The sequence below is a fragment of the Rhincodon typus genome, chromosome 1, assembly GCF_021869965.1.
Source record: "Rhincodon typus isolate 14 chromosome 1, sRhiTyp1.1, whole genome shotgun sequence".
NCBI classification, from domain to species: domain Eukaryota; kingdom Metazoa; phylum Chordata; class Chondrichthyes; order Orectolobiformes; family Rhincodontidae; genus Rhincodon; species Rhincodon typus.
In genome coordinates, this window is record NC_063332.1 from 145,138,124 (window position 1) to 145,164,003 (window position 25,880).

Consider the following 25,880-nt stretch of genomic DNA (forward strand, 5'->3'; position numbering starts at 1 on the left):
GAAAGCTGACTTTTCGGGCCTAGACCCTTCTTCAGAAATTTCTGAAGGGTCTAGGCCTGAAACGTCAGCCTTCCTGCTCCTCTGATGCTGCTTGGCCTGCTGTGTTCATCCAGCTCCACACCTTGGTATCTCAGATTATCCAGCATCTGCAGTTCCTACTACCTCTGAAACATATCTTAGTCCATATTACCCTAGCTTTTATCTATAGTTTGTCAATGGGTGTAGCTACTGTACTGAAGCTTGGAATGAACTTTTGGTAGAAACGAGCTATTCCCAAGAACTTCATGATTTCCCTGTTTGCTGTGGGAGCTTCTACCTTTGCAACTCTAGATAGTACTTGCCCTTGATTCATTACATGTACTACATGGATTTGGGCCTTTTCAAACTCGGTCTTTGTGAGATTCACCACTACATCAGCAGTTTTTTCTCCAAATGTCCATACACTAGGAAATTGTTTGGGCTCTATTGTGCAATAAGTGGCATTACGTCTACCCTCTGCAGCTAGGTGAGCAAATAAGCAATAAATGTTTGCTGATATTTTGGTATTGATTAGCCAAATAGTAGGGATTTCAATGTGGGCCTCATCCACATCTCCATCCAATTGATCCCCCCTACAATCTTTGTCATCTAGGTCAGTGGCAGTGGGACAAACTTTTCCAATTTGATTTATTGATTTATTATGTATTGATTTATTATATTGATATAATATTTTCTCTGCATTTTTGCTGTTTTTCCCCAACCTGGGGTTCTAATCAGATTCTTCATTTCCCTAGGTTTCTTTATTACTCTGTAAAGGCCACTGATCTGGGCCTTTAAGCGTTCATCTGGTATTGGTATGAGCAAAATCACATAGTCTCCTATCTGAAAGGTTCAGGCTGAGGCAGTTTGCCTGCCTTTCATCACTGGAGCAGGTGAGGCGATGGCATAGTGGTATTATCGCTGGACTGTTAATCCAAAGACCCAGACAACGTTCTGGGGACCTGGGCTCGAGTCCCACCACGGCAGATGATGGAATTTGAATTCAATAAATATCTGGAATTAAGAATTTAATAATGACTGTGAATCCATTGTCGATTGTTGGAAAACCCATCTGGTTCACTAATGTCCTTTAGGGAAGGAAACTGCCTTCCTTACCCAGGTCTGGCCTACATGTGACTCCACACCCACACCAATTTGGTTGACTCGTAACAGCACCTCCCTCTGGGAAATTAGGATGGGCAATAAATGCCTAGCCAGTGACACCCTCATCCTGTGAATGGATAGAAAAAAAAATTGCCGTGTTCTTGGACCACATTACAAGCTTACAAGAGTTGCTATCAGAATTCTGCTATGTAATCCAAAATGATGAATTCCTCCTGTTCTTGATTAGTTTCAGAGGCCCTCACACTTGGTGCCTGTAAACTAACGCAAATAGACTAGACCCCGTGGACTCATTGGTTGAATCCCTGGCAGTGGACAGAAGAAAATCTAGTGCCCATTCCTAGTCATAGGAATACGCATGGTATCAGACCCATTGTTTGAAGGGTCCAGTTTTCCTGTTCTAATCCCCATGCAACTGACTGAAGTTTTCCTCTGGGTCATACCCAGTTTAACCATGATATCCTGCATTGCTTTGTACATAAAATTTCAGTTTTGGTCCAATTGGATCTCGATGGGCAGACCATACCAAATGAAGAATCAAATCAATAGTTTTTAGGGTTCAGCGCTGTAAAATGGGCAGCCATGTATATGACGATATAAATAAATTGGTTTTGTTTAAGCAGGGGCCCCACAGTCCACTGACATCTTACTGATAAGTTCCCCACTAAGGTTGACACAGAAATCATAGTTAGAGGTTTTGTTACAGAATGGGACTTTTCCATAACCTGGCAGGTATGACATGTTCTGCAAAACCTTACTAACATCCTTGTGGAGCCATGACCGGTAAAAAGTATTGGCTAATATAGGATTATTTCATGGAGATTTTCGTAAGTGACTTTTGTCTAAAGCATCTATACCCACGGATCAAATGCAAATTCCTTAAGCCTTTAAATTCTAAGTCCATTTGGTCAGACCATTTCCTGAGGGTATAGAGCATTTAGGATCATGAATCACAAAAAATAAACACAGGAGTTGGCTGTTTGGCCTCGAGCTTGCTCTGCCGTTCAATAGGATCATAGCTGATCAGACACTCCTCGAGTCCACTTGCATACCATTTTCCCATCACTCTCGATTCCCCTACTCATCAAGAATCTACCTATCACCACCTTAAATAGAAACAATGATTCTGCCCCTTTAGCTCTATGGCAAGGCGTTTCTATGAATCACAACCTTTTGAACAAAGAAACTCCTCATCTCAGTCTTAAAATGATGTCCCTTTATTCAGAGAGTATGCCCTCTGGTTCTACTCTGGATGGTCTCTGGTATGGAGGGGTTGTCTTATGAGCAAAGATTAAACAGGTTGATACTCTATTCAATGAAGTTTGGAAGAATGAGAGGTGATGCATTGAAACATATAGGATTCTCAAGGGATTTGACAGGCTAACTGCTGAGAGGATGGTTCCCCTCATGGGTGAGTCTAGGACCAGAGAGTGTAGTCTCAGAATAAAGGGCACCAATTCAAGACTGAGAAGAGGAGGAATTTTTTCACGCAGGGTTGAGAGTCTTTAGAACTCCTAGCCACAGAGAGCTGTGGGGGCAGAGTCCTTATGTGGATTTAAGGCTGAGATAAATTCTTGATGAGTAGAGTAATCAAAGGTTATGGGGAAAGTACAGGAAAGTGAATATGAGGAATGTCAGATCAGTCATGATCCGGTTGAGTGGCGGAGCAAGTTCAAGGGATCGAATGATCTTTTTCTTTTTCTTATGGTCTTAATATCTCTCTGTAAACTGTCTCCCTCTTGCAACCTGCTTTTCCATCTATTTTTGTGTTGTCTGCAAACTTGGCTCCAGTACATTTGCATACTTCCTCTGACATTAATTTATAGTGTAAACAGTTGCAGTCCCAGCACCAATCCCTGTGGAATCCCATTGGTTACAGGCCAAACTGTAAAGAACCCTTTATCCCCACTCACTGTTTCCTGCCCATTAACCATTTCTCTATGCATTCCAATATACTTTCTCCAACCCAGTAGGCTCTTACGACTTAACCTTTTGTGAGGTATCTTGTTGGACGCCTTCTGTATGTCCAAATACAACACATCTACTGATTATCCTCTATCCACTCTGGTTGAGACTGGTCGAAAATGCTTATAAATTAATCAGACATAGTTTCCCTTTTGTTAAGCCATGCTGACTCAGATTAGATTATAATTTTCCAAATGTTCTGCTAGCATCTCTTTACGAGTTGATTTCAGTGCTTTTCCATCAATAAATGTTATGCTCCCCGGCCTTTGTTACCAGCTTTTTGCCTCCCTCCCTTTTTGAATAGGGGTGTCACATTGGCAGTTTTCCATCCTCTGGTACTTCTCCAAAATCCAACGGCTTTTGGAAAATTACAACCAATGTATCCACTATCCCTGTAGCTACCTCTTTTGGGATCCTAGGATGCAAGCCATCAGGGCCAGGAGTCTTATCCGCCTTTAACCCCATTAGTTGGTCTAATACTACTTCTGTAATGATGGTGATGGTACTTAATTCTTCTCCCTTATTTAGTATTAATAGGAAGTTTGAAGTATCTTCCACTGTAAATACTGATGCAAAATATCTCTGCCATTTCCTTGCTCCTCATAACCATCTCCCCAGATTCATTTTCTATGAGGCCTATGTTCACTTTGATCTCTCTCTTCCTTTTTATATATTCAAGGAATATTATCAGTTTGTATATTCAGCACCAGCTTGTTTTCTCGGTTTTTATTATCTTTTTAGTTCTGCTTTGCTGGATTCTGAATTTATCCCAGTCTGCGGGCTATCACTCACTTTGTCTCTTTAAATAGTTTTTCTTTCAACTTAATATTCCCCTTAACTTTCTTGGTTTGAATCTTTTCTCTTTTTAATTTTTGCTGAGAGTCATGAATTAACTCGTTAAATGTCTGCTACTGCTTGCTTACAGTCATTCCGCTAATCTAAACACCCAGTTCACTTTAACTAATTCTATCCTTATTTAATTGTAATTACTTTTATTTATGTTAAATATATTTGTTTCTGACTCAAGTTTCTCACTCTCAAATTGAATATTAAATTCTATCATGTTCTGATCACTGCTTCCTAAGGGATTTTTTACCCTGAAACAATTTATTAAACCTGCTTCATTACCCATTGCCAGATCCAAGATGGTCTGCTCTCCACAATTGACAGTACACCTCCAGCACTACCTGGTACACACTTAAGATAGCCTTTTTCACTGCACTTTGTTCAAACAAACTAAGTATACCTCCTGCACTTTCCACGAAAGCTTACATTGTAGTAATAAGTACAGATGTTTCCTTGTTGTACATTTCTATGACTCTATTTTGGACTGGCCACTTTAACTGCTGTGCCATTTGCTTTAACAAGGTTTTAAAAGCTTCTACTTCTCCTTCTGAAATTTAGGAATTAAATGAGCAAACTGAGTTGCCTTCACCCTCATATGTAATCCAGTGGAGTCTTAATGAGACACTGTGTGTTTCCTGCTCCTTCTCAGATTGAGCTGTCTTAGTTCAAACTCCTTTTCTCGCAGTTTTTCCAGAAACTCTTTTTCTTCTCTCCTTGTTCTTTGTTCTCTTTCCCATTTATGTCTCTCTGTCTTCCTCATTCCCTCACTTTTTCTTGATAATTTCATTACTGCTGCTCTAATTTCAATCTTTCCACAACTATCTGTATTTCATCATCAAAAAGCCAAAGAACTACAGATGCTGGAAATCAGAAACAAGTCAGAAATTGCTGGAGTGAAGAAGGGTCATTGGACCCGAAACACTAACTATGCTTTCACTCCACAGATGCTGCCTGACCTGTTGCGTTTTTTCAGCAATTTCTGATATTGTTATTTTTCGTTGTCCTTAGTTTTAACCTGTGAACTGTTGGACACCCCTTTTAAATTTCAAGTTTTCTGACTTCTGCTGAACATACTAATCCTATGTATATCATTAAATCTTTCACTATTTAGGGGTTATTAAATCCTCAAAATAACCTTCTAATTCTGCTAAGAATGATCTGACATCAAGTTCAATTCTATATTATAGCGATGCAAACTCAAGAAAGCCTTTTGCAGTTTCTTTTTTCCTTTAAACTTGGTCTAACAGTGACAATTTACCAATCTAAATCCTTTACTTCATCTGTGGAGTCAAATTGCAACAAGAGTCCCCAGTTTGTTATGACCAGACCCTGGGCAAGTTTCCACAATTTGGTATGCTTCTCAATGCGATACCCCATACTGTTAAGCTCCTGGGTAAGGAGAAATTAACTGGCTCCCTTCTTTATTATCCACCCCTTCAGTTGGTTGCAATAAGATTAATTTAGAAAGGATTTGTTCTCTTGTAGATTCATTCTCTGAGATCAATTGAACTTATGTTTTAAAAATGAGCCAATTTAGCCAGGCTTTCCTGAATTTGAAAAATGAATGAATTTATTTATTAGTATTCATGAGAAGAAATATCGATGCAAGACATGTAGAAACAGAGCAGAAATAAGAGATGAGTCCATGAAGATAGAAGTTAAAAAAGGTTAAATGTGTTAATCACTGAATTGTTCATGAAGAACAAATAAAATAACATTGTGCCCTTTAATGAGGTTGCACTAGCGGTGTTGACATTGGTAGTTAAACAGTTCATTTTTGATTTTTGAGATTCTTGTTTTTCTCAGGCTGATTTATGTTCTTGTGTCCTGATTCAATTTTTAACTGGTTTCCAGCATGCTGAGTGAGAGACATTCTTCCTTTCTTCATCTGCAGTGTAGAGGATTGCTGTCGGACCTGGTAAGGTTGCATCCATTTGAGAGATAGGCAGTCTTCTTCAGGAACCCCAAGGTTAAAAAGAGTTGTAATAGCCAAGCATTGGTCATCCCTCACAAGCAACCAACTCCTTGATTGCAATAGCCTCAGCTATGACAGATCCTTGATGATTTCAGGCAAGGCAATGCTCTTTGATGTGGATAATACTGATACAGAAAGCAATGAACAAGGATTATGGTAGGACCAATCCTGCACAAATATTCTGCCTCCCAGTTCGTGTGTTAGAGCATAGAATCAGTGATGATCCACATATCTCTCAGCTTTTCAAAGGAGCATTCTGCCATTCAAAGCTGGGAGGAGTACAGTGGAAAAGTCAAGAGTCCATTTTCTCTCATTGCACATTGGTCCACTATGTGCTGTCTGTCTCAGTTTGAATACTGTCCTCCAGAATGCTCAAGCATTTCAGGGCAGTTTAGCAGTCAACACAAACTTTGAAATGTTGAAGGCTAACCAATGATAGAAGGGTCAAGAAGAGGTGCCTCAAGATTGCTCCCAACTTACTGCTTATGACAGACTTCACTGTGCAACACTCAGACAGCGTATCTTGGCGGAAGCCTTAAAGGCCACCTAGGCTTAGCGCCATGCAATGTTAGTGCCCTACATCACTGACTGTTGCTTTCTCCTCAACAGTGAGGAGGACCTGTAAAGTGTAAACGCTTGAAAATAGGATAATCTAAAAACAGCTACATGTATTAGAAAACATATATTCAAGAATTGGGCTATGGAGATATGCCTGGAGAATGGGACTAGCTGGATAGCTCTTTCGGGAGCTGGTACGGACAAGATGGGTCAAATGGCCTCCTTCTGTACTGTAATTTCTTTTTTTTCCCCTTTATTCATTCACAGCATATGAGCATCTCTGGCTAAGCCAGCATTTATTGACCATCTCTAATTAAGAGTCAACCACATTACTATGGGTCCAGAATCACATGTAGGCCAGACCAGGTAGGGATGACAGATTTCCTTCCCTAAAGGACATTAGTGAACCAGATGGGTTTTGTTTTGACAATCGACAAGAATTTGTGGTCATCATTAGACCCTTAAATCCAGGTTTTTTTAATTGAGTTCAAATTCCACCACCTGCCATGGCAAGATTTGACCCCGTGTCCCCAGAACATTAGCTGAGTTTCTGGACTAATAATCTAGCAATAATACTATTAGGCCATTGCCTCCCCTTTCTATGATTCTATGAAGAACAGAAAAGTTCAAGAATTGAAAAAATAACCAGATCCATATGTACTTTGTATTGACCAGGGGTTGCTTGCTTTATAACTAACAGAGCAACTAACAGAACGAAAGGAAATCCAAACCCAGTCTATCGAAGTAGGTTTCAGTTAGATTCTCGCTGGCTTCTTGCATTTGACGGTGCATTGCGCTATCATGCTCTCTTGAAAGCTCCTCCCAATCAATGTCCTGATCTTCACCTTCATCTTCAGAGGATTGCTGTTGATCGCCTAATTCCTCTGATGCCAGGGCATCATCCCTTTGTCAGTTCCACTTGAGAAGGGCACAGTGTGCCATAATGATATAACAACCTTTTCCGGCCTATACCGTTGGAGCAATCCAGGCATTGAAATGTTACTTTGAGGCATATGGTCTGTTCTGTTCGTGGCTTGGTAGAAGTGTGACCAGCACTGAATCTTCATTTTGCATCAGTTTGAGGACTACCTAAAGGCTTATTGAGCCATGTTGAGCGGAGGTAACCCTTGTTTCCTTATTACCCTCTCTGTATGGTTTGAGAACCTTAGAAGGAGATAGAGACATGTGAGTTGTCAGGCATGTATGTATCATGGCAGCTTTGAGATATCTGGCGTACACCTCCAAAATCTGGCATTGATGGTCACAGCTATGCTGCACATTGATGGAGTATGAAAATTTTAAGTTGAAAAACTGCAAGTTGGTGACATGGTACTCTCAGAGCAACATCAGTGCAGTTTGTGGCACCTAGCACCTGAGAGAAATCGGTGATATTGTAGAATCACATTGCTTAGCAACTTAGACTGTCCTTATCAGAGCAGTATGACATAAGCTGATGGCAGGTGGAGAAAATGGCATCAATGACATCCCAGATGCATTTATGGATCAAGGATTAGGAGATCCCACACAGGTCCACAGTTACCTCTTGAAGTGAGCCACCGGCATAAAAATTCAGTGCAGCTGTAACCTTGACAGCCACATTTCTCCTGAGCACTGCTCCAGTAGTTGACAGAATTAGATGATGACAGCCAAGGGTGATTATCCTTCATTTACAATTACACTGGGTTTCCAAGAGTTGTAGACAAAGAGGCCAGTACATGCAGGGTCTGTTCATTCGCTTCTGTCTCTTTCAGGGCTCTTCACCTGCTGCTTCTCCTTCTTGAGGCTGTGCAGCAGCAACTGGAGGTAGCTACTCTTGCTGGGCTTGCTGACGATGTTATAATGGTTCTCTCCAAAGTTGTCTTTGCCTATACAACAAGGCCACAAGGAACATACCAACTGTCTAGTCCATCTCAGATGCATGAGCCAATAAATTGTGGGAAATGTAGGAAATCAAACAACATTTTAGTAACAGCATTCCTGAGCCCTCACATCAATCATAATGAAGTGTCATGTTATGCCCTGGCACAGCTTCACAAGGAGGTCAATGTCATGCCTTGATAAGGAACTTGCAGGTATGTTACTTTATTCATGTTGCAGAATCAAAGTGCTAATTCTATCTTTGAGGTGTGAAATTCTGTCATTCTTCCACCATCATAGCACCCTTTCCCAAAAAAATGCTCTTGAATACCACAGACCACATCTGTGTGAGAATGTAGCAGCTTCAGAATGTTGTTTTCCAGTATCAAGTTTGAAACGTGATTCAGAGTTTGCAGAGATAGGTCTCTTAATTTAGCATCTGAATAGATCCGCTTCTCTGACATGACAAGGAGACAATCAGTGCAAACTTTCTACTGGTATTGACTGCTTGAAGCCATGATTTTTAATGTTCATTTTTGCAAAAAGCCAATGAATTGCAATTTGATTGGTGCATTTACTGGATCAGTGAATATATGAATATGCAATTGTTCCTTTTTGTGGCCTTACCTTCAAAGAATTATACTCCACCCCCGAAGGGTAAAGTAGTAGCTTACTCCACCCAACTCCGCATACAATGACAGCCATCTTGTGTAATTTCACAGTCAACTTTTTATCAAAGATAGCAGCATGAGAGACTTGCATGCTTTGCCTGAGATGCAGAATGATCCCCATCCTTCATATGTCCTTTTGTGTTGCTCTCCCTGCATGCCTGATGACCTTCAGCTCCCCCCACTCGGTTTCCATTTATTCCCTTTATGTAACTACTAATGCCCCCAATTTACCCCTGAGTCCAAGTCTTTGGGAATTGCCATGACTTTGTTGACCATGCACACTTTACACGTTGAGGCCAGAATGATTGTCACTTGTGAAATCTCCCGCCTTTTGAAACTTCCTGTCTTCTATCCATATTGAGACCTCATTCACAAATCTTGAATTGCCCCCTTTCACTGTAATCATTCCCTCATAAAGCCAATAGAATGAACCCTATCCCCAGACATGAGCATCCCACTATTCTAAGGCTCTACAAAATAACTTTTGGTCAGTAGTCCTGCCCTGGACTGACTTGGCATGGCGTTCTCCAGTGAGAAAGGCTCAGTCCCTGGATTGATGTCTCCACAGTAACCTGACTGATATACCTGTAATTCAACTCTCTGGATTGGAATCAAACGAGGTCCGTGACTGAATGTGTCTGTATCCTCTGACTGTAGTTCCCTTGACTCCACCTAATGTCTGGTTCCCCTTGACTTTCAGACATGGTTTTTTGCTTGATGCATTTCTAGCATGTATGCTGTGTAAACTGCTAGCATATGCATAAGCAGAACATTGATGTAGCACAGTGCCATAAAACAACATGTACACGCCCTTGACTTCAGTGCTTTGAGAAGCTGCCTGCCTCTCCCTCTGCACTAAAAAGCAATGCAGGTGACAGAAGTTGGCAGCCTGTAAGTTAGGACTGAAGAGCGTATGCACTGAATTGCAATGCAAATCACAGAGGCTGGCAGCCTCCAAATACGTGTAAAGTGAGTGAATGCTAAGGAAGTTAGCTAACAAAGCTAACCTGCTTCATGTGTAAATACATGAGATGTATATGTGTGTCCTAATGTGCAAAACAACCTCGCAGAAGCTTACAAGTCATAGTGCATTGAACTCCAAAGTGAAGTCCTGAAGTGCTGAAATGGTGTGTGAGTTGGTCTGAAAGAAGCCATGATGGTATGGTGTAGCTGGTGATTTGTTGATGTCCACTTGCGTGAAGGATGGAAGAGGACGTTGTCCAAGAAATATGTAGGGAATTTTGTGGCCAAGGAGGAGTTATGTGAAAAAACAGAGAAGTAAGCAGTGAGCTGCTGCCTGCAAGTGACAGGTATTGGCGCCATTTACTTGAGAAAAGAGAGCGGAACTGGGAGCTGAATAGAAATGAGCAGGTTTAGCTATTAGGATGCAAACACATGGAAGCAAGGTACACAAGATCATTAGCAAGACTCAGAATTACCCCTTACATTATGAAGTGAAATTTAAAACTTTTCTTGACATCAAGAATCTGATTTTTCCATCTTTGCCCTTTTTATCCACCTTTCTTAACCATTGTCCACACTGCTCAAGGGAGTAGAAAATTCTGCCCAAGGTAATTATATAGCTTCTCTACTATTTCCTATTTCCTTTTATAAATTCTTCAATCTCTGCCTGTAATAAACCCACATTCGCCTTTACTAATCTTTTTCTTTTTACATATTTATAGAAACTTTCTGTCTTTCTTGCTACTTTCCATTCTTATTCTATTCTCCCATTTTTAATCAGTTTCTTGATCCTTTTTTGCTAAATTCTAAAATTCTGCCAATCATTCGGGTTTATACTTTTTTTGGCAACTTTATAGACCTCTCCATAGTTATAATAAAATCTTTATCTTCTTTTATTAGCCATAGTTGACCCACAAGCCCTAACTCTCTGTAACGTTTTATCGCATTAACACTGCCATAAGGAAGATTTTAAAAGCTATAACTAAAGGTAGTATATCAGGCCACTTACAGAAATTCATGTTCATCAAACAAAATCAACATGGCTTTGTGAAATACTTCCCCAGTGATTCTCCAGGAACTAACAATGGAAAATAAGGAAATGTTCGGTGAATTGAATGGGTATTTTGCATCATTCATCACTTTGGAAAATGCAAGTAACATCCCAGATACAGTTGAAAATCAGGAAATGGGAGTAAGAGAAGAACATAAGAAACTTGCAACAACTAGGGAAATTGTACTGAGCAAAGTGTTGGAGCTGCAGGCTGACAAGTTCCAGGTCCTGATCGACATCATCCCAAACTTTTAAAAGTGGCTGGTGAGATAGTTGATGAGTTAGTTGGTTTTAATTTATGAAATTCCCTAGATTCGGGAAAGATCCTATTAGATTGGAAGATACATTTATTCACAAAGGATGGGAGACAAAAAGCAGAGCACTTAGCTTAACATCTGTCACAGAAAAGATGTTTAAAAACATGATAACCGATGTAAAGACTGTTCAGATGTTTTGGAATTTATCTGGGAAAAATGGAAGCTTGGACATTAATATTGCAGAGAACACACCAGCTATGTTTTTTTTTCCACAGTTCAAAGCTCAAAAGTGCAACACTGTGGTGTTCACTTATTAGTTATGTAAGGTCATGTAACCTTTGGAGAAGCTGGATTTGATACTTTTGTGAGACAAGTTGGCACCTTTGTGTTGAAATGCTGTCTAGAAACACATTTTGAGTTTTAAGTTGGAGTTTTTCACAGATCTGAGAAGAGACGTTGCACCCAGTCCTCCAGAAAGCCAGCAGTAAAAGACCAATCTCTTTCTTTCTCACTATTTGGAAGTACAAAAACAAACCTGAACAACTCTGAAAAGGAGAACTTCTAACTCAAGCAGAGACTTAAGTCCACTTACCACCTACTGAATTGAGGATCCACCCAAGGTATTTTTGCTGAACTGTTTTGTCAATCCAATTTGTGAATGAGCCCATCTGTGTTGGAATTTAAAACAAATATAGCTTAGAATCCCTACAGTACGGAAGCACCCCACCCAGACCCATCCCCCTGCCTGGTGACCCTGCATTTCCCATGGCTAAGCCTCCTAGCCTGCACATCCATGGACACTATGGGCAATTTAACATGGCCACTCCACCTAACCTGCACATCTTTGGACTATGGGAGGAAACCCACGCAGACAATGTGCAAACTCCACACAGATAGTCAGCTGAGGGTGGAAACAGAGTTAAATGCTTCACATCCATTCTGACTCTTCTTCAGAACTTAACTGCCTGACTTTACTGGACCAAAACGTGCAATGGGTGCTTTGGTTTATGAAGAAAGTTTGGACAGGCTAGCCTTGTATCTGCTGGAGTCTAGAAGAGTATGAGGTGGCTTTCTTGAAACGTACAAGATCCTGAAGAATTTTTACAGGGTGGATATGGATGGATGTTTACTCTTGTGAGAGAATCTGGATCTAGGAGTCATAAATAAGGGATCACCCATTAAAAACATGAATTTTTTTCCTCAAGGAGAGGATTGTGTGATTTTGGAACTGTCTTCCTCAAAAGGCGGTGGAAGCAGAGTTTGAATATTTTGAAGCTGAAGATAGATTCTTGATGTGCAAAGGGTTCTAGGTTATTGAAGGAGAAGGCAGGAATGTGGGTAATCAGATCAGCTATGATCTTACTGATTGGATGAGCAGATTCAGGGGGCTGAGTGGCCTCCTCCTGCTCTTCATTGGTATGTTTGTACTTTTGAAACACTTTGAAACTGTGGTTTAAGCATTACTTTTTCTCAATATGTGTCTGTTGTGGCTGAGTATTAGCAGTTTTGCCACTGAGTCAGGAAATTCATGCATTCGTGATTATCAGGGGTTACCAAGGATAGGCAAGAATGTGGATTTGAGGTTACAATTAAATCAGCCATGATCTTACTGAATGGCTGAGCAGGCACAAGGAACTGAGAGATCTACTCCTGCTCCACGTCCATATGTTCACATCTCAATCAAGAGCTTTGGGTCTACAACTGGGGCTGACATTTCAGTGTGTCACTGAGGAGGTGATCTACTGTTGGAGGTGGTGACTTTTGAGATGTTAACCCAGAATCTGTCCTCTCTGCTAAATGTGAAAGATTGCATTGGATAATTTTGAAGAAGAACGGGGGAGTTCTCCATGATGTCTTCACCAATATTTATCAATTAATTATATGATGTAGAACAAAGTAAATCTTTGATGTTTGTGGGAATTTGCTTGTGGAAATTGGTTGCTTAATTTCTTACATTACGACAATGCATATACATTGAAAGTACTTTATTGGCGATACAGTGCTTTGGAATATCCTGAGGCCATAAGAGTGCAAAATAAATGTAAGTCTTTTTTTCATTAATTCAAATTTCATGTCCATAAAATATCTACAAATCCAAATGTTCTACAGACTATCAGGTGTACCAATAGTATTTGAAAGCAACAAATTAAAAAAACTACCAATAAAATAATACAAAAGCTGAACAAATTATGTTACTGAGAAATATAATGTTTCAGATAATACTTTGAACTTTTTCTCAATGGAAAATGTACCAATGAAAGTATCATTAATGACTTAAGAAACACAAAAAAAGATTCTTAATAAACTGCTTCTCCTAGATTTTCTACACCCTTTGCAAACCCTGAGAAATGTTTTCTTGGGGATACCTATTCCTTTGGTGTAAATGTAAGGTTAAATTTACAGAACATGAATAAAACTAAATCAGCCAATTAGCCTTAATGATTTTCTAAACTAATTGCTTTTGAAAGCTTTCAATCTCAACCCCAGTGTTTCTGTCATGTCGGTGAATGCACTACCTGCTTTATTTTGACCGTTAAATCAAAACTGATACCTGCACAATGAGATATCCGTCTGGATTATCTTGAGATGTGATGTGTGCACATACCCTGCCTCTGAGGTGGCTTACTTCTTATCACTAAGGCTCTTCAACTCCTTATGTGCTGCAAGACTCCTTTGTTTACACCTGTGCATAGTAGGTTATCAAATACAGTTGTCTAGTATTGTGTCTAAGACCTGTCTCTTCACACGTTCATTCTAGACTCTCTCTGTCTCACTGATGTCAGAGTCATGAGATTAGTTACATCATCTTGATTCACATGAATCTTATTAGACCACGCTACCATGCACTGATGAATTTAATTAAAATTCAGTGTTCCATGATTTTTAAAATTTATTAATGGGATGAGGGCATCACTGGCTAGGCCAGATTTTATTGCCCATCCCCTAATTGCCAAGAAGGCAGTTTAGAGTCAACTGCATTTTGCTCTGCATGAATTCAGTTTTTCCATTTGGACCTGAAGTTAAACTGTGAACCATTATGTGAATAAAAATGATATATATGTGTGTGTAAGTAACTGTTTTATTAAAATAAACTTTATATTTATTCAAGCAATCATAATTTTTTTAATGTTTCAGAGACTGGCTCCTTCTACAGTCAATCTACTCACCTTTTCTCAGGAATACTTCTGGCTTGGTTTTTAATCCAAAGTTGCAAGTTTTATGGTATAATGCATTCTAGAAATATGTATGATTCACTGCAGAGCTGGTCTTTCAAGCAGCGTGTTATAACTTTCAGTAGTACAACATTTCCAAAGGGAACATTTGTAATTTGTTATGAATTTGGAGAAAGACCAATTTTCAAAGGCTAACATTTGCAAAGGTTGATTGGAAACAGCAAATTTAAACTAAATTCATAACAAAGTAGCAGAAGGCATTCAAGGAAGAAATAATGAGGGTGCAGAACAAATATGTTCCCACAAAGAAAAATCTAGTGTCCCTTGAATATTAAGGAACATTAGGCTAGAATAAGAAACAAGAAGAACCTGCAGACACCAAGAGCTCAATACTGCAGAATTCCTCTAGGATTATAGAAAATGCAACTAAAAAAGAAGAAAATGAGGAGCAAAAAATGCCTGCAAAAAACATGCTGACAAGTAAAATTATGGAGGATCCAAGCTTGTTGCATAAATACATGAATAGCAAGAAAATAACCAGAGAAGGCAGGGTCATTTTTTTAAAAAGGAAGGTATGTCTGATGACCTGATTGAATTTTGAGGAGATCAATGAGGGTCATACAATAGATCTGGTTCAAAATGAATTTTAGCAATTTTGACAAGATTTTGATTGAATAGTCAAGCTCACCCTAGTTAACCCAAATGCCAAATTGGATACAAAATTGCCTGAGTGGCAAAAAGTAAAGGGTAATGGTTGACAGGTATTTTTGTGACTAAAAGGCTGTTTTCATGGAGGCCACATGGATAAGTAATAGGTCCCTTGCAAGGTATATATCAATGGTTTATATTTAAATGTAGGTAACATCATGAGGAAGTTTTCTGGATGATGTAAAAATTGGCTTTTGATAAAGTGAGGAAGAAAATGAGATTGCAAGACGTTATTAATGGACTGGTCAGGTGAATGAAAAAATGGAAAATTGAACTCAATCCAGAGAAATGTGAGATAATGCATTTGGGGAGAGAAAATGAGGCAAGAGAATGCACAATAAATAGGACACTGGGAAGTGTAAAGTAGAGGGATCTTAGACTGCTTATCCACAGACTCCTGAAGGTAGCAAGTCATAAAATAGTTAAAATAGCTGAGGAAGTTATTTCCGTTAATGGATGAGGTATAAAATATTAATCCAGTGGAGCTGTGCTGGAACTGTAAAACACACTTATTAGGCCATAACTATGACTCCAGTCACCCCATTACAGAAATGCTGTGATTGTACTGGAGAAGGTAAGAGGAGATTTGTGAGGCTATTGCCATGACTTGTAAAGTTTAGCTCTGGGGAAAAATTGAACAGTTTGGGATTGTTTTATCTACAATAGAAGCAATTGATTGGAAATTTAATTGAGGAGTAATACATTATGAGGGGCATTGGTACAGGGTATATGAAGGGCCCAAGTCCTTAGCAGAAAGATCAATAACCAGAGGAAATGGATTTACAGTAGTTGATAGAATTAGAGAGAGATGAAAGTGAATAGAGAGTGACCTTGCTTGAAAAGGAGATAGAGGTGAAAATATTCATCACATTTAAAAAAAATACTTTGATATTCTCTGTGGTACTATAAGTACCACAGATTTGATACCTCATTGTGTCCAGTGGCATCAGTTTCTTTCTTTCATCAGAGTGTATTCACATTGCTCGGTATCTAGTTTTACAAAGTAACCATCTGAAAGTCACCATTTGTATACTTGTCAGTTAACTGAAGTCTGCGATGCACTTAAATGGAGAGTATGCAAAGGTATTTTTTATTTGAGAAAAACAAACATGGACCAACAATATGTGAGCGAAGGAGAGATAACATACAAGAAGTAAAACTTTTTTTGTAATCACACCATACGCTCTGACAATGTGTCACTGGACTTGAAATGTTAACTTTGTTTCTCTGTCCACAGATACTGCCATACTTGTTGTCTGTCTTTGTTTCAGATCTCCTGTATTCACAGTTCTTTGTTTTTCTTTCATTTTATAATGGATTCTGATGGTTACAGCACTGCCTTTGTTCAACTTATACTGTGAATTATTAAGTGTTCCTTACCTTTATTTGGGAGATCACTTAAAGGAAGGGTTTAGATAAGGGCTGTTGAGTGTAGCATTAAAAAAGACAGGTCACTGGCTGCTTGATTCACCTGCTTTGAGAAGGTTCTGAGGCTTGTTACAGAAAAAAAGTCCACCCCAAAAATATTTCAACTCCCTAGCAGAGGCTACAGAGCTTGTAAAACAAAATCTCAGAGACCAGAAGTATGGCCAGTTCAGTGGCTGATTGAAGTCCCTGCCTTGGCAGGACCCCAACACAAGGCAGAAAGGGAAACCTGGGCTATCTACTCATTTGCTTCCACACCTTTTACTTCCACAACCTAGCAGCCTCAGAATAAACTCAAACATTTGAAGATGTTAGCTTATAAAAAGGACACTCAGGTTTTACTTTCTGTAATTATATTTTGCAGACAATTTGTTTCATGCTAATTTCTGTGATCTCCATATCTGTACTTCAGGTTGGGCACATATTCAAGCTTTGTTTCTTGTCCATCCTGCAGGTGCTGTGTTTGATGAAGCCACTGGTAAAGTTCTGGTTGTGCAAGATAAGAATAAGGTAAATTGAATGGTAATAACCCATTTCATTCCTGTTGGGTGAGCTTGACCACAGTCCAAGAAAAAGCCAGTTACTGGGCCATGACAGCATTTGTTTGATTGTTGTTGGTAAAGCATCTAATAAGTCACATTCATAAACCAGTCAGATAATGATATCAAGTGTGAAGCACCTACTTAAATGGGGAATAGACAAAGTTTTCTGCACGAAAATTAGGAAAATCTATTCATCATGACATTCATACATGTGTTATTCTCTCATCCTCAATATGAATACCTCATGCTAGCAAACTAAATTTCCTGGTTGTAAGAATTAGGGCGCAAGTTAACAACTTTTTTTAGCATACTTACCAAAAGTCAAGCATAGAAAAGTAAATGAAAAAGTAGTAACTTGTTTATTTTGGCTGACATATAAGGTATGAAAAAAACATCAATAGATGTATTTATGTGTAATCTCAACTTCTTTGGTGAAAGTCTAATTTGTTTTAACTAAGCTGATCAATGTAATTTTTAAACATAAAGTGAATTCTTGTCTTGCACACTTTCATGGAGAACCATATACAAAGGGAGGGAAAATGCTGCAATGCTACAAATCTATGATGTGTTCTGCTCCTATTGTGTAAATGTGCAGGGAATCAGTACAAAGATAACTGAGTAAATGGGATTTTGTCCCAAGAGAACATAGAACATAGAACAATACAGCACAGTACAGGCCCTTTGGGCCATGATGTTGTGCCGACCTATTATCCTACTAAGGTCAATCTACCCTGCATACCCTACATTTTACCATCCTCCATGTGCCTATCCAAGAGTCATTTAAAAGTCTCTAAAGTATGAGTCTACTACCACTGCCGGCAGCGCATTCCACACTCCCACCACTCTCTGTGTGAAGAACCTACTTCTGACATCTCCCCTATGCCGTCCTCCAATCACCTTAAAATTATGCCCCCTTGTAATAGTCATTTCGGCCCTGGGATAAAGTCTCAGATTATCCACTCTATCTATGCCTGTCATCATCTTGTAAACCTCTATCAAGTCACCTCTCATCCTTCTTCGCTCCAATGAGAAAAGCCCCAGCTCCCTCAACCTTTCCTCATAAGACCTGCCCTCCAGTCCAGGCAGCATCCTGGTAAATCTCCTCTGCACCTTCTCTAAAGCTTCCACATCTTTCCTGTAATGAGGTGACCAGAACTGAAAACAATATTCCAAGTGTGGTCTAAGCAGAGTTTTATAGAGCTGCAGCATAACCTCACGGCTCTTAAACTCAATTCCCCTGCCAATGAAAGCCAACACACCATACGCCTTCTTTACATCCCTATCAATTTGGGTCGCAACTTTGAGGGATCTATGGACGTGGACCCCAAGGTCCGTCTGTTCCTCCACACTGCCAAGAATCCTGCCATTAACCCTGTATTCTGCATTCAAATTCGACCTTCTAAAATGAATCACTTCACACTTGTCTGGGTTGAATTCCATCTGCCACTTCTTTGCCCAGCTCTGCATCCTGTCAATGTCCCATTGCAACCTACAACAGCCCTCCATGCTGTTCACAACTCCACCAACCTTCGTGTCATTGGCAAACTAACCCACCCTTCCACTTCCTCATCCAAGTCATTTATAAAGATCACAAAGAGCAGAGGTCCCAGAACAGATCCCTGCGGCATACTACTGGTCACTGAGCTCCAGGCTGAAGACTTGCCATCTGCTACCACCCTCTGTCTTCTATTGGACAGCCAGTTTTGTTCTCTGAAGACTGCCCAATAAGAACTGCCCAATAAGGACAGTTGCCTACAAGAACTGCCTGAAGAGATCTCTCTGTTTTCTCTCTGAAGACTACCCTCTTTCCCAGAGTACTTGTTGATATAATCTACTTCTAGAGCCAGGTAGTTTATTGCTGTGTCAATCATTTGTCTGAATCTTTTTGGCCAATGTCCATTGGACAGCTGTTCATGATATTGGATGACATTATCCCATTGCCCATGTCATTTGAAGGTTTTTTATATTTCTTTGAAGAATAAAACTATTTTATTTTCAAAAACATTGCACTAATAGTAGGGTGTCGTGGCTCCTGATAATTTTTGTGGAAGGCTAGTTACTACTGTAACATAGTTAAATGAGGTCTCAAACTGCACAGAACTACTGAATATGGAATACTAAAAGCACACTATTTTATGGGGCACCCCAATTTCAAACAATCCTCCCTTTGAGAAGATAATATCTTTAATGACCTCTCACAATTATCTTTAACCGAACTATTTATTTCTCAATGCTGTGACATGTGCATGGAATTTCTTATTACAGTTGTCTCAGTAGGTTGCCAGCAGAAGGTGGGCTTCCAAATGGGGCAAATATCTCACTCTTTTTGGTTTCCCTGATTTCTGCTTTCATTTTCCCTTATATCAAGTTTTTAAATTTCTCCCACATCCTTTGAGGACTTTGGCTCATCCTTAGCTGATTACAGTGCATTCAATTAAAGCAACCAATTATGCATGAACTTAAAAAAATTCAACAGCTTTCCCTTCACCTGTACCCACAATTCATTTCATTTTAATTTATACCCAGTCTCACCAATGCCACTTTGATTATTTTAAAGTCAGTTTCTCTATGGACTTTGTGTCAATACCTTATCATTTAAAATATGTTTCTTGCTCTTCAGGTCACAATAACCATTTTGTGAAGTACATTAGATGTCTGAGACCTGTTCTTCAATTCATTTTCGCCATGCATTCCCTTACATTACTTACTTCAAATGTACTTCAAATTTTACACAATTTTAAAGGGGACCCCAATTTCCAACATTTTCCCATAATTTACACGGTCAAAGTTAACAGGACAAACTGTGGCCTACACATTCAAGCAACCTGGCCTGCAAGTACTCACCGTCACTTGTCTAGACTTGTGGGCACATCTCCAACTGCGACGTCCTCCCCACACTCCCAAATTATTACCTATGGAGACAAAGGCATGAACATGACCCTTACTCTGGAGGACAAAGGCACAGTCTTCCTCTGCAATGTCACCCTGACCGGGTGCCTGACCATGGCCAAAGTCTGGGAGTAGTATAAGAGGCTGTTCTTGACTAACTGTGCTGCGCCACCTGACTGATCTAGTACCCCCATGGTCTTCACTTTGCTCCCCTAAGATTTCTAGACATGTTACACTGCTTGCTGCAGATGTTATGTGTTTGGCACAAATGCTAAAGCCACATAGTACAAGTGCTAGACCATCATGCCACACTGACACAAGGCAAGATGCACATGCACTTGACTGAGGACTGTAGCACAGCACAGCCACCTGCCTGACTGACAAATGGCAATGTTGCACAATGTGAGGCATGGCAGGGTAAGGCTAGACATGCATGCTGCAGGCATGCCAGAAGGCATCAGATGATTTGCACTGAGAAAGCAAGGGAGCAGTCCTGGTAGGCAGCCTGGTCCACGCCACGTAATGGGCTCCATTCCCAACCATACAATGTTGTTTGCTGGTGTCTCCTGCCAAACCAGTCTGCCCTTGCAGGCGCCATGCCAATATATTGGAGAATGCCAGGATAGTGGCAGTGACTCCCTGAAAGTGCAGTGCCAGGGTAAATGGGGCTAGTACTGGTGAATTGTGCCGTGCTCTGCAGTTTTTCTGTGGACAAAGAGGAAGCAAGCAGTGTGTTGAACCTGCCAAAAAACTCTCTCTGGTTTCTATTTTGAGTCTTCCTGACAGGTAATTACTATGGCCAATTTGGTAAGATCGCAATCCCTGGTCGGAACCACCCTTATAGCTAGCGTAAGATAGAGGAACAGGTGGGTGGACGGATTATGGAAAAATGTGAAAACAACAGGGTTGTTGTGATGGGTGATTTTAACTTCCCCTATATTGACTGAGACTCCCTTAGTACTGGGGCTTGGGGGAGAAGGAATTTGATAAGTACGTCAAGGAAGGTTACTTGAAGCAATACGTATATAGTCTAACTAGGGAAGGGGCCATACTGCACCTTGTACTGGAGAATGAGCCTGGCCAGCGATCCAAGTTTCACTAGGGGAGTATTTTGCGAATAGTGAACCATAATTCTGTAAGCTCTAAGTTACTTACGGATAAGGGTAAGAGTAGTACTTAGATGAAAGTATTAAATTGGGGAAGGCTAACTATGACAACATTAGGGAGGAACTGGGGAATGTCGATGCAGCAGCAGGTGTGACTGTTTATGGGTAAATCCATATCTGTCATGCGGGAATCTTTTAAAGGCCAGGTGATTAGAGTCATAGAACATGGAAGCAGGCCCTTCGACTCAACTCATCCATGCTGATGTGGTTTCCTAAACTGTAGTCATCCCATTTGCCTGCACTTGGCCCATATCCCTCTAAACCTTTCCTATCCATGTACCTGTCCAAATGCCTTTTAAATGTTGAATTGTACTTGCCTCTACCACTTCTTCTGGCAGCTCATTCCATATAGGCACCACCATCTGTGTGAAAAAGTTGTCCCTCAGGACCCTTTTAAATCTTTCCCCTCACACCTTCAACCTATGCCGACTAGTTTTGGACTCTCCTACCCTGGGGAAAAGATCTTGGCTATTAACCTTGTCTATGTCCCTAATCATTTTATAAGCCTCTATAAGGCCACGCCTCAGCCTCCTATGCTCCAGGGAAAAGAGTCCCAGCCTATCCAGTTCTCCTTATAACTCAAACCTTCCAGTCTTAGTAACAGCCTTGTAAATTTTTATTTTTGTGCCCTTTCCAGTTGAATAATAGGAGGGCGACCAGAATTGTACGCAGTACTCCAAATATGGCCTTACTGATGTCTTGTACAGATGTAACATGACATCCCAATTGCTGTACCAAAGCTCTGATCCATGAAGGCAAGCGTGCCGAATGCCCCCTTCACCATAGTGTCTGTGACACTACTTTCAAGGAACTATGTACCCACATCCCTAGGTTTCTCTGTTCGACAACACTTCCCCAGGACCCTACCATTAGCTATATGAGACCTGCATGTTCATGAAAGTGGCAAAGTTTGGAGTATCAACTGCAGATTTGTCCGAATGCCACATAGGCAAGTGGAAATAGACTCCACAATGTTTTCTACCATTATGGTGAAAACTGTTGGTAGGTTGTCAAATATCCAACATAATTGCTTTATTGCAAACAGTTTTCTTTCCGTTGCTCGTGAATTTCTGAAGCCTTATCTCTGTTCTCCTCAGTAGAACTGGATCTCCCCAAGCAAGCTGTTTTCTATATCTTTCCTTCTGTTTGGACCTGCTACAGCTCACTAGCACTGGATGCATCATGAATTTCAAACTTCTTAATCTCAGTCTTTACCCTAGCCGGACTGCTGAATTTTGTACTTGGGAGTTCCTGAATCTCTAGAGAAAGATTCTCTTTCTTTGATTTGAGATGAAGTAGTCTGTGAGGAGGCATTGACCTACTGGTGTTATCACTGGACTATTAATCCAAAAATCAGGTAATGTTCTGGGCACCCAGATTCAAATCCTTCTATGGCAGATAATGTAATTTGAATTCAATAAAATAAATCTAGAATTCAATGTCTAATAATGACCATAAAACTATTGTTGATTGTCAGGAAAAATCCATCTGGTATGCTAATACCTTTTAAGAATGATAATTGTCATCGTTATCTCGTCTGGCCTACATGTAACTCCAGACCCATAACAATGAGGTTGGATCTCAACAATTAGGGATGGGCAATAAATGTTGGCCCAGCCAGTGATGCCTAAATCCAATGAGTAAAAACAAAATTTGCGTAATGAAGAAGATCCAGTGAAAAAGGACAACAGTTTAGATGATTAATAGCAAATGATAAACATAACCATGCAGCTTTGTTGTCAGCCTACATGATAATATTTTTTTCTGAGATATATGAAAGAATGCAAATAATAGCTGGAGACCCTGTTAGTTCACAGAAGACACTGCCTCAGGTCTCATAGGTCTGGTAGGACCATAGATTTGTGATGCTTATAGTATTTCAGCTTTAATCAAGCAACAAGATTTGCTGTTAATACCTGGTCATGCCTCTTTGCATTGTCCAACACAAAGAGGTGAGTTAATGGGTGTCTCCTAGAAAGAAGAAAGTGCATTTATGGATGTACACATGTTGAAAGGAAGCAGAAGCAAATGACAATCAGGAAAGGAGAATGTTGAACTGGTAAGTAGATATGAAGTGATACATGAACCATGAGAAAAGTAGATTGTACAAAGGCCAGTTAGCTTGAATAAAATTGTATTTCTGCAGCTGCCAAGGGAACACGGAAATGGTGAGAATGCATTTTGAATGAGAACGAGAGGTCATAACATAGGAGCGTGAGTAGGTCAGATAGCCCTTCAAGCTTGCTCCATCATTCAGTAAGATCGTGCTGATCTTCTACCTCATTTCTACCATTCCACATTATCCCCAGATTTCTCAATTTACTTAATACCACAAAATACATTGGTTTTTATCTTGAATATATTCAACAACTGAGCAGCAACTAATCTGTGGTGTAGATTAACAACTCTCGAAGTGAAGAAATTTCTCTTAATTTTACTCCTATATGGCTAGTCCCTTACCCTGGAACTGTGACCCCATGTTCTAGTTTTCTCACCTAGGGGAAATATTATTTCAATACATACCCTGTCAAACCCCTTAAGGATTTTACATATTTCACTTAGATCATCTCTCATTCCAAATTCCAGAGAATATAGGCTTACTGTATGTCACCCCAGAAACCATTCTAACAAATCTTCATGAAGGCAAGTACACCATTCCTTAGGTAAGAAGACCAAAATTGTGATAATACTCTGGATATGGCATCATCAAGGCCTAGGCTCATTGTTGTAAGACTTCTTTATTCTTTTGTTCCAATATTCTTTGTACCAAAAGCTAACATAGCACTTAAAACAAAATACATTGGATGCTGAAAATCTTAAATAAAAACAGATAGTTCTGGAGAAACTCAGCAGGTCTAAAGAAGAGTTATATCAGACTTAAAATATTAACTGTTTCTTTCTGAACAGATGCTGCCAGACCTGCTGAGTTTCTTCAGCATTTTCTGTTTTTATTCCTAACATACCTGTTACTTACCTAATTGTTTGTTGTGCCTACACATTAAGTTCCTGTGATTTATGTACAAGGATCAAATGCAGAATTTCCCAATTTCCCACCATATAAAAAAACAGATTTTTTTATTACTAAAGTAGACAACTTCACACTTCACTGCAATATTTTCCACCTGCCATGTTCTTGTCTACTTGCCTAACATGTTTTTACCCTTCCGCAACCTCTTTGTCACTCAGTTTCCCACTTAATTTTGTATGATCAGCAAATTTGGATAAGTTCCACTCAATCATTTCAACTAAGTAATTGAAATAGTCTGCAAGTAGCTAAGGCCCAAGGCATCCCACTGTTTACAGCCTACCACCCAAAAATGATTGATTTCTTCCTACTCTATGTTTGCTGGCCATCAACTAGTCTTCCATACAGGCTGTTTATTACTTTCATCCTCATGATACTTTGTTTGTTTAATGATCTCGTGTGCCACCTCATCTGATGCTACTGAAATTTCGAATACAAGATATTCACTGGTTCAACAGCTTCATATTTTCTCATTAAGTTCACTGTGCTAAGTATTTGCTTAGTGAAGTATGACCTTGGCAGAAGAGTGAAATTGATTGCATACATGCTGACTTACAGGTCCAGCATGTGAACTCAGATATATCACAACTGCAAACTATCCCACTCATCACTGCTTAGTGTATCATTTAGTTCAATGATTGATATCCTCACAACAGTCATAATGCCTTTCTCCTGCAGTTGCCTACTATACCATCAGGATTTGAGCCACCATGACAAACCAGAGGCTGACTACAGACAATCAAAGGCTAACTGCTGACCTCCTGGCTCATGACATCATTGGGTGATCCACAAACATATGTCCAGCCATGCTTTCAACTTGAAAGGCTATCAAGTTGATGACTAGAGTGCATCTGAAATACTTCAGGAATACTCTGGAAGAAACCTGTGCATTACCTTCCAGAGTATGTGTAATGGTTCCATGATCTTCTGTATCCTATATAGAATAGGAGGGTACAGCCAGGTACACAGTGAGCACCTGACGAGAAAGAAGAAGAGAGAGAAAAAAAAAAGATAAGGAATGGAGGAGGCAGCAAACACAAAACCTTTCCACCCAGACATTCCATTAACAGCTCATTTGATTACAGTAATAATGAATGTAATCCCAATTCACTATGCACCAACAGTCCCATATACTTCCTATCTGTCACAGCATCCATTTGGTCAGAATGTCAACATAAGAGAGTTCAGGACCAGCATATTCCTATGAAAATGAAGGATAAGGATGGCAAGATTCGGAAACCTTGGGTGACAAGAGAAATTGTGAGTTTAGTCAAAAAGAAAAAGGAAGTAAACGTAAGGTTTAGCAAACTGAAGACAGGCAGAGCCATAGAAGAACATAAAGAAAACAGGAAAACATTTAAACAAGAAGGCTTTTTATATGTATACAAGGAGCAAGAGGGTAACTAGGGAAAGGGTAGGTCCACTCAAGGGAATTTATGTGTGGAGCCGGAGGAAGTGGGAGAGGTCCTTAACAAATACTTTGCATTGGTATTCACAAAGGAGAAGGACATGGTGGATGGTGAGGTTTGGGAGTGGTATGTTGATATTCTAGGGAATGTTTGTATTAAAAAAGTGGTGGTGTTGGATGTTTTGAAAAGCATTAAGTTAGACAAGTCCCCAGGACTCAATAGTATCTATCCCAGAATCCTAAGGGAGGCAAGTAGGAAAT

The 25,880-nt window shown here is 39.9% G+C and overlaps 1 protein-coding gene across 2 annotated transcripts in view; it reads left to right on the forward strand.

The window, feature by feature from the left end:
- Positions 1 to 25,880, forward strand: part of nudt6 (nudix (nucleoside diphosphate linked moiety X)-type motif 6) — a 141,399-nt gene that overhangs the window by 38,765 nt on the left and 76,754 nt on the right. For both annotated transcript variants that reach the window (XM_048605356.1, XM_048605346.1), the window contains exon 3: positions 17,044 to 17,099. In XM_048605356.1, the coding sequence (XP_048461313.1) occupies positions 17,044 to 17,099 (56 nt within the window). The remainder of the gene's footprint in view (positions 1 to 17,043; positions 17,100 to 25,880) is intronic.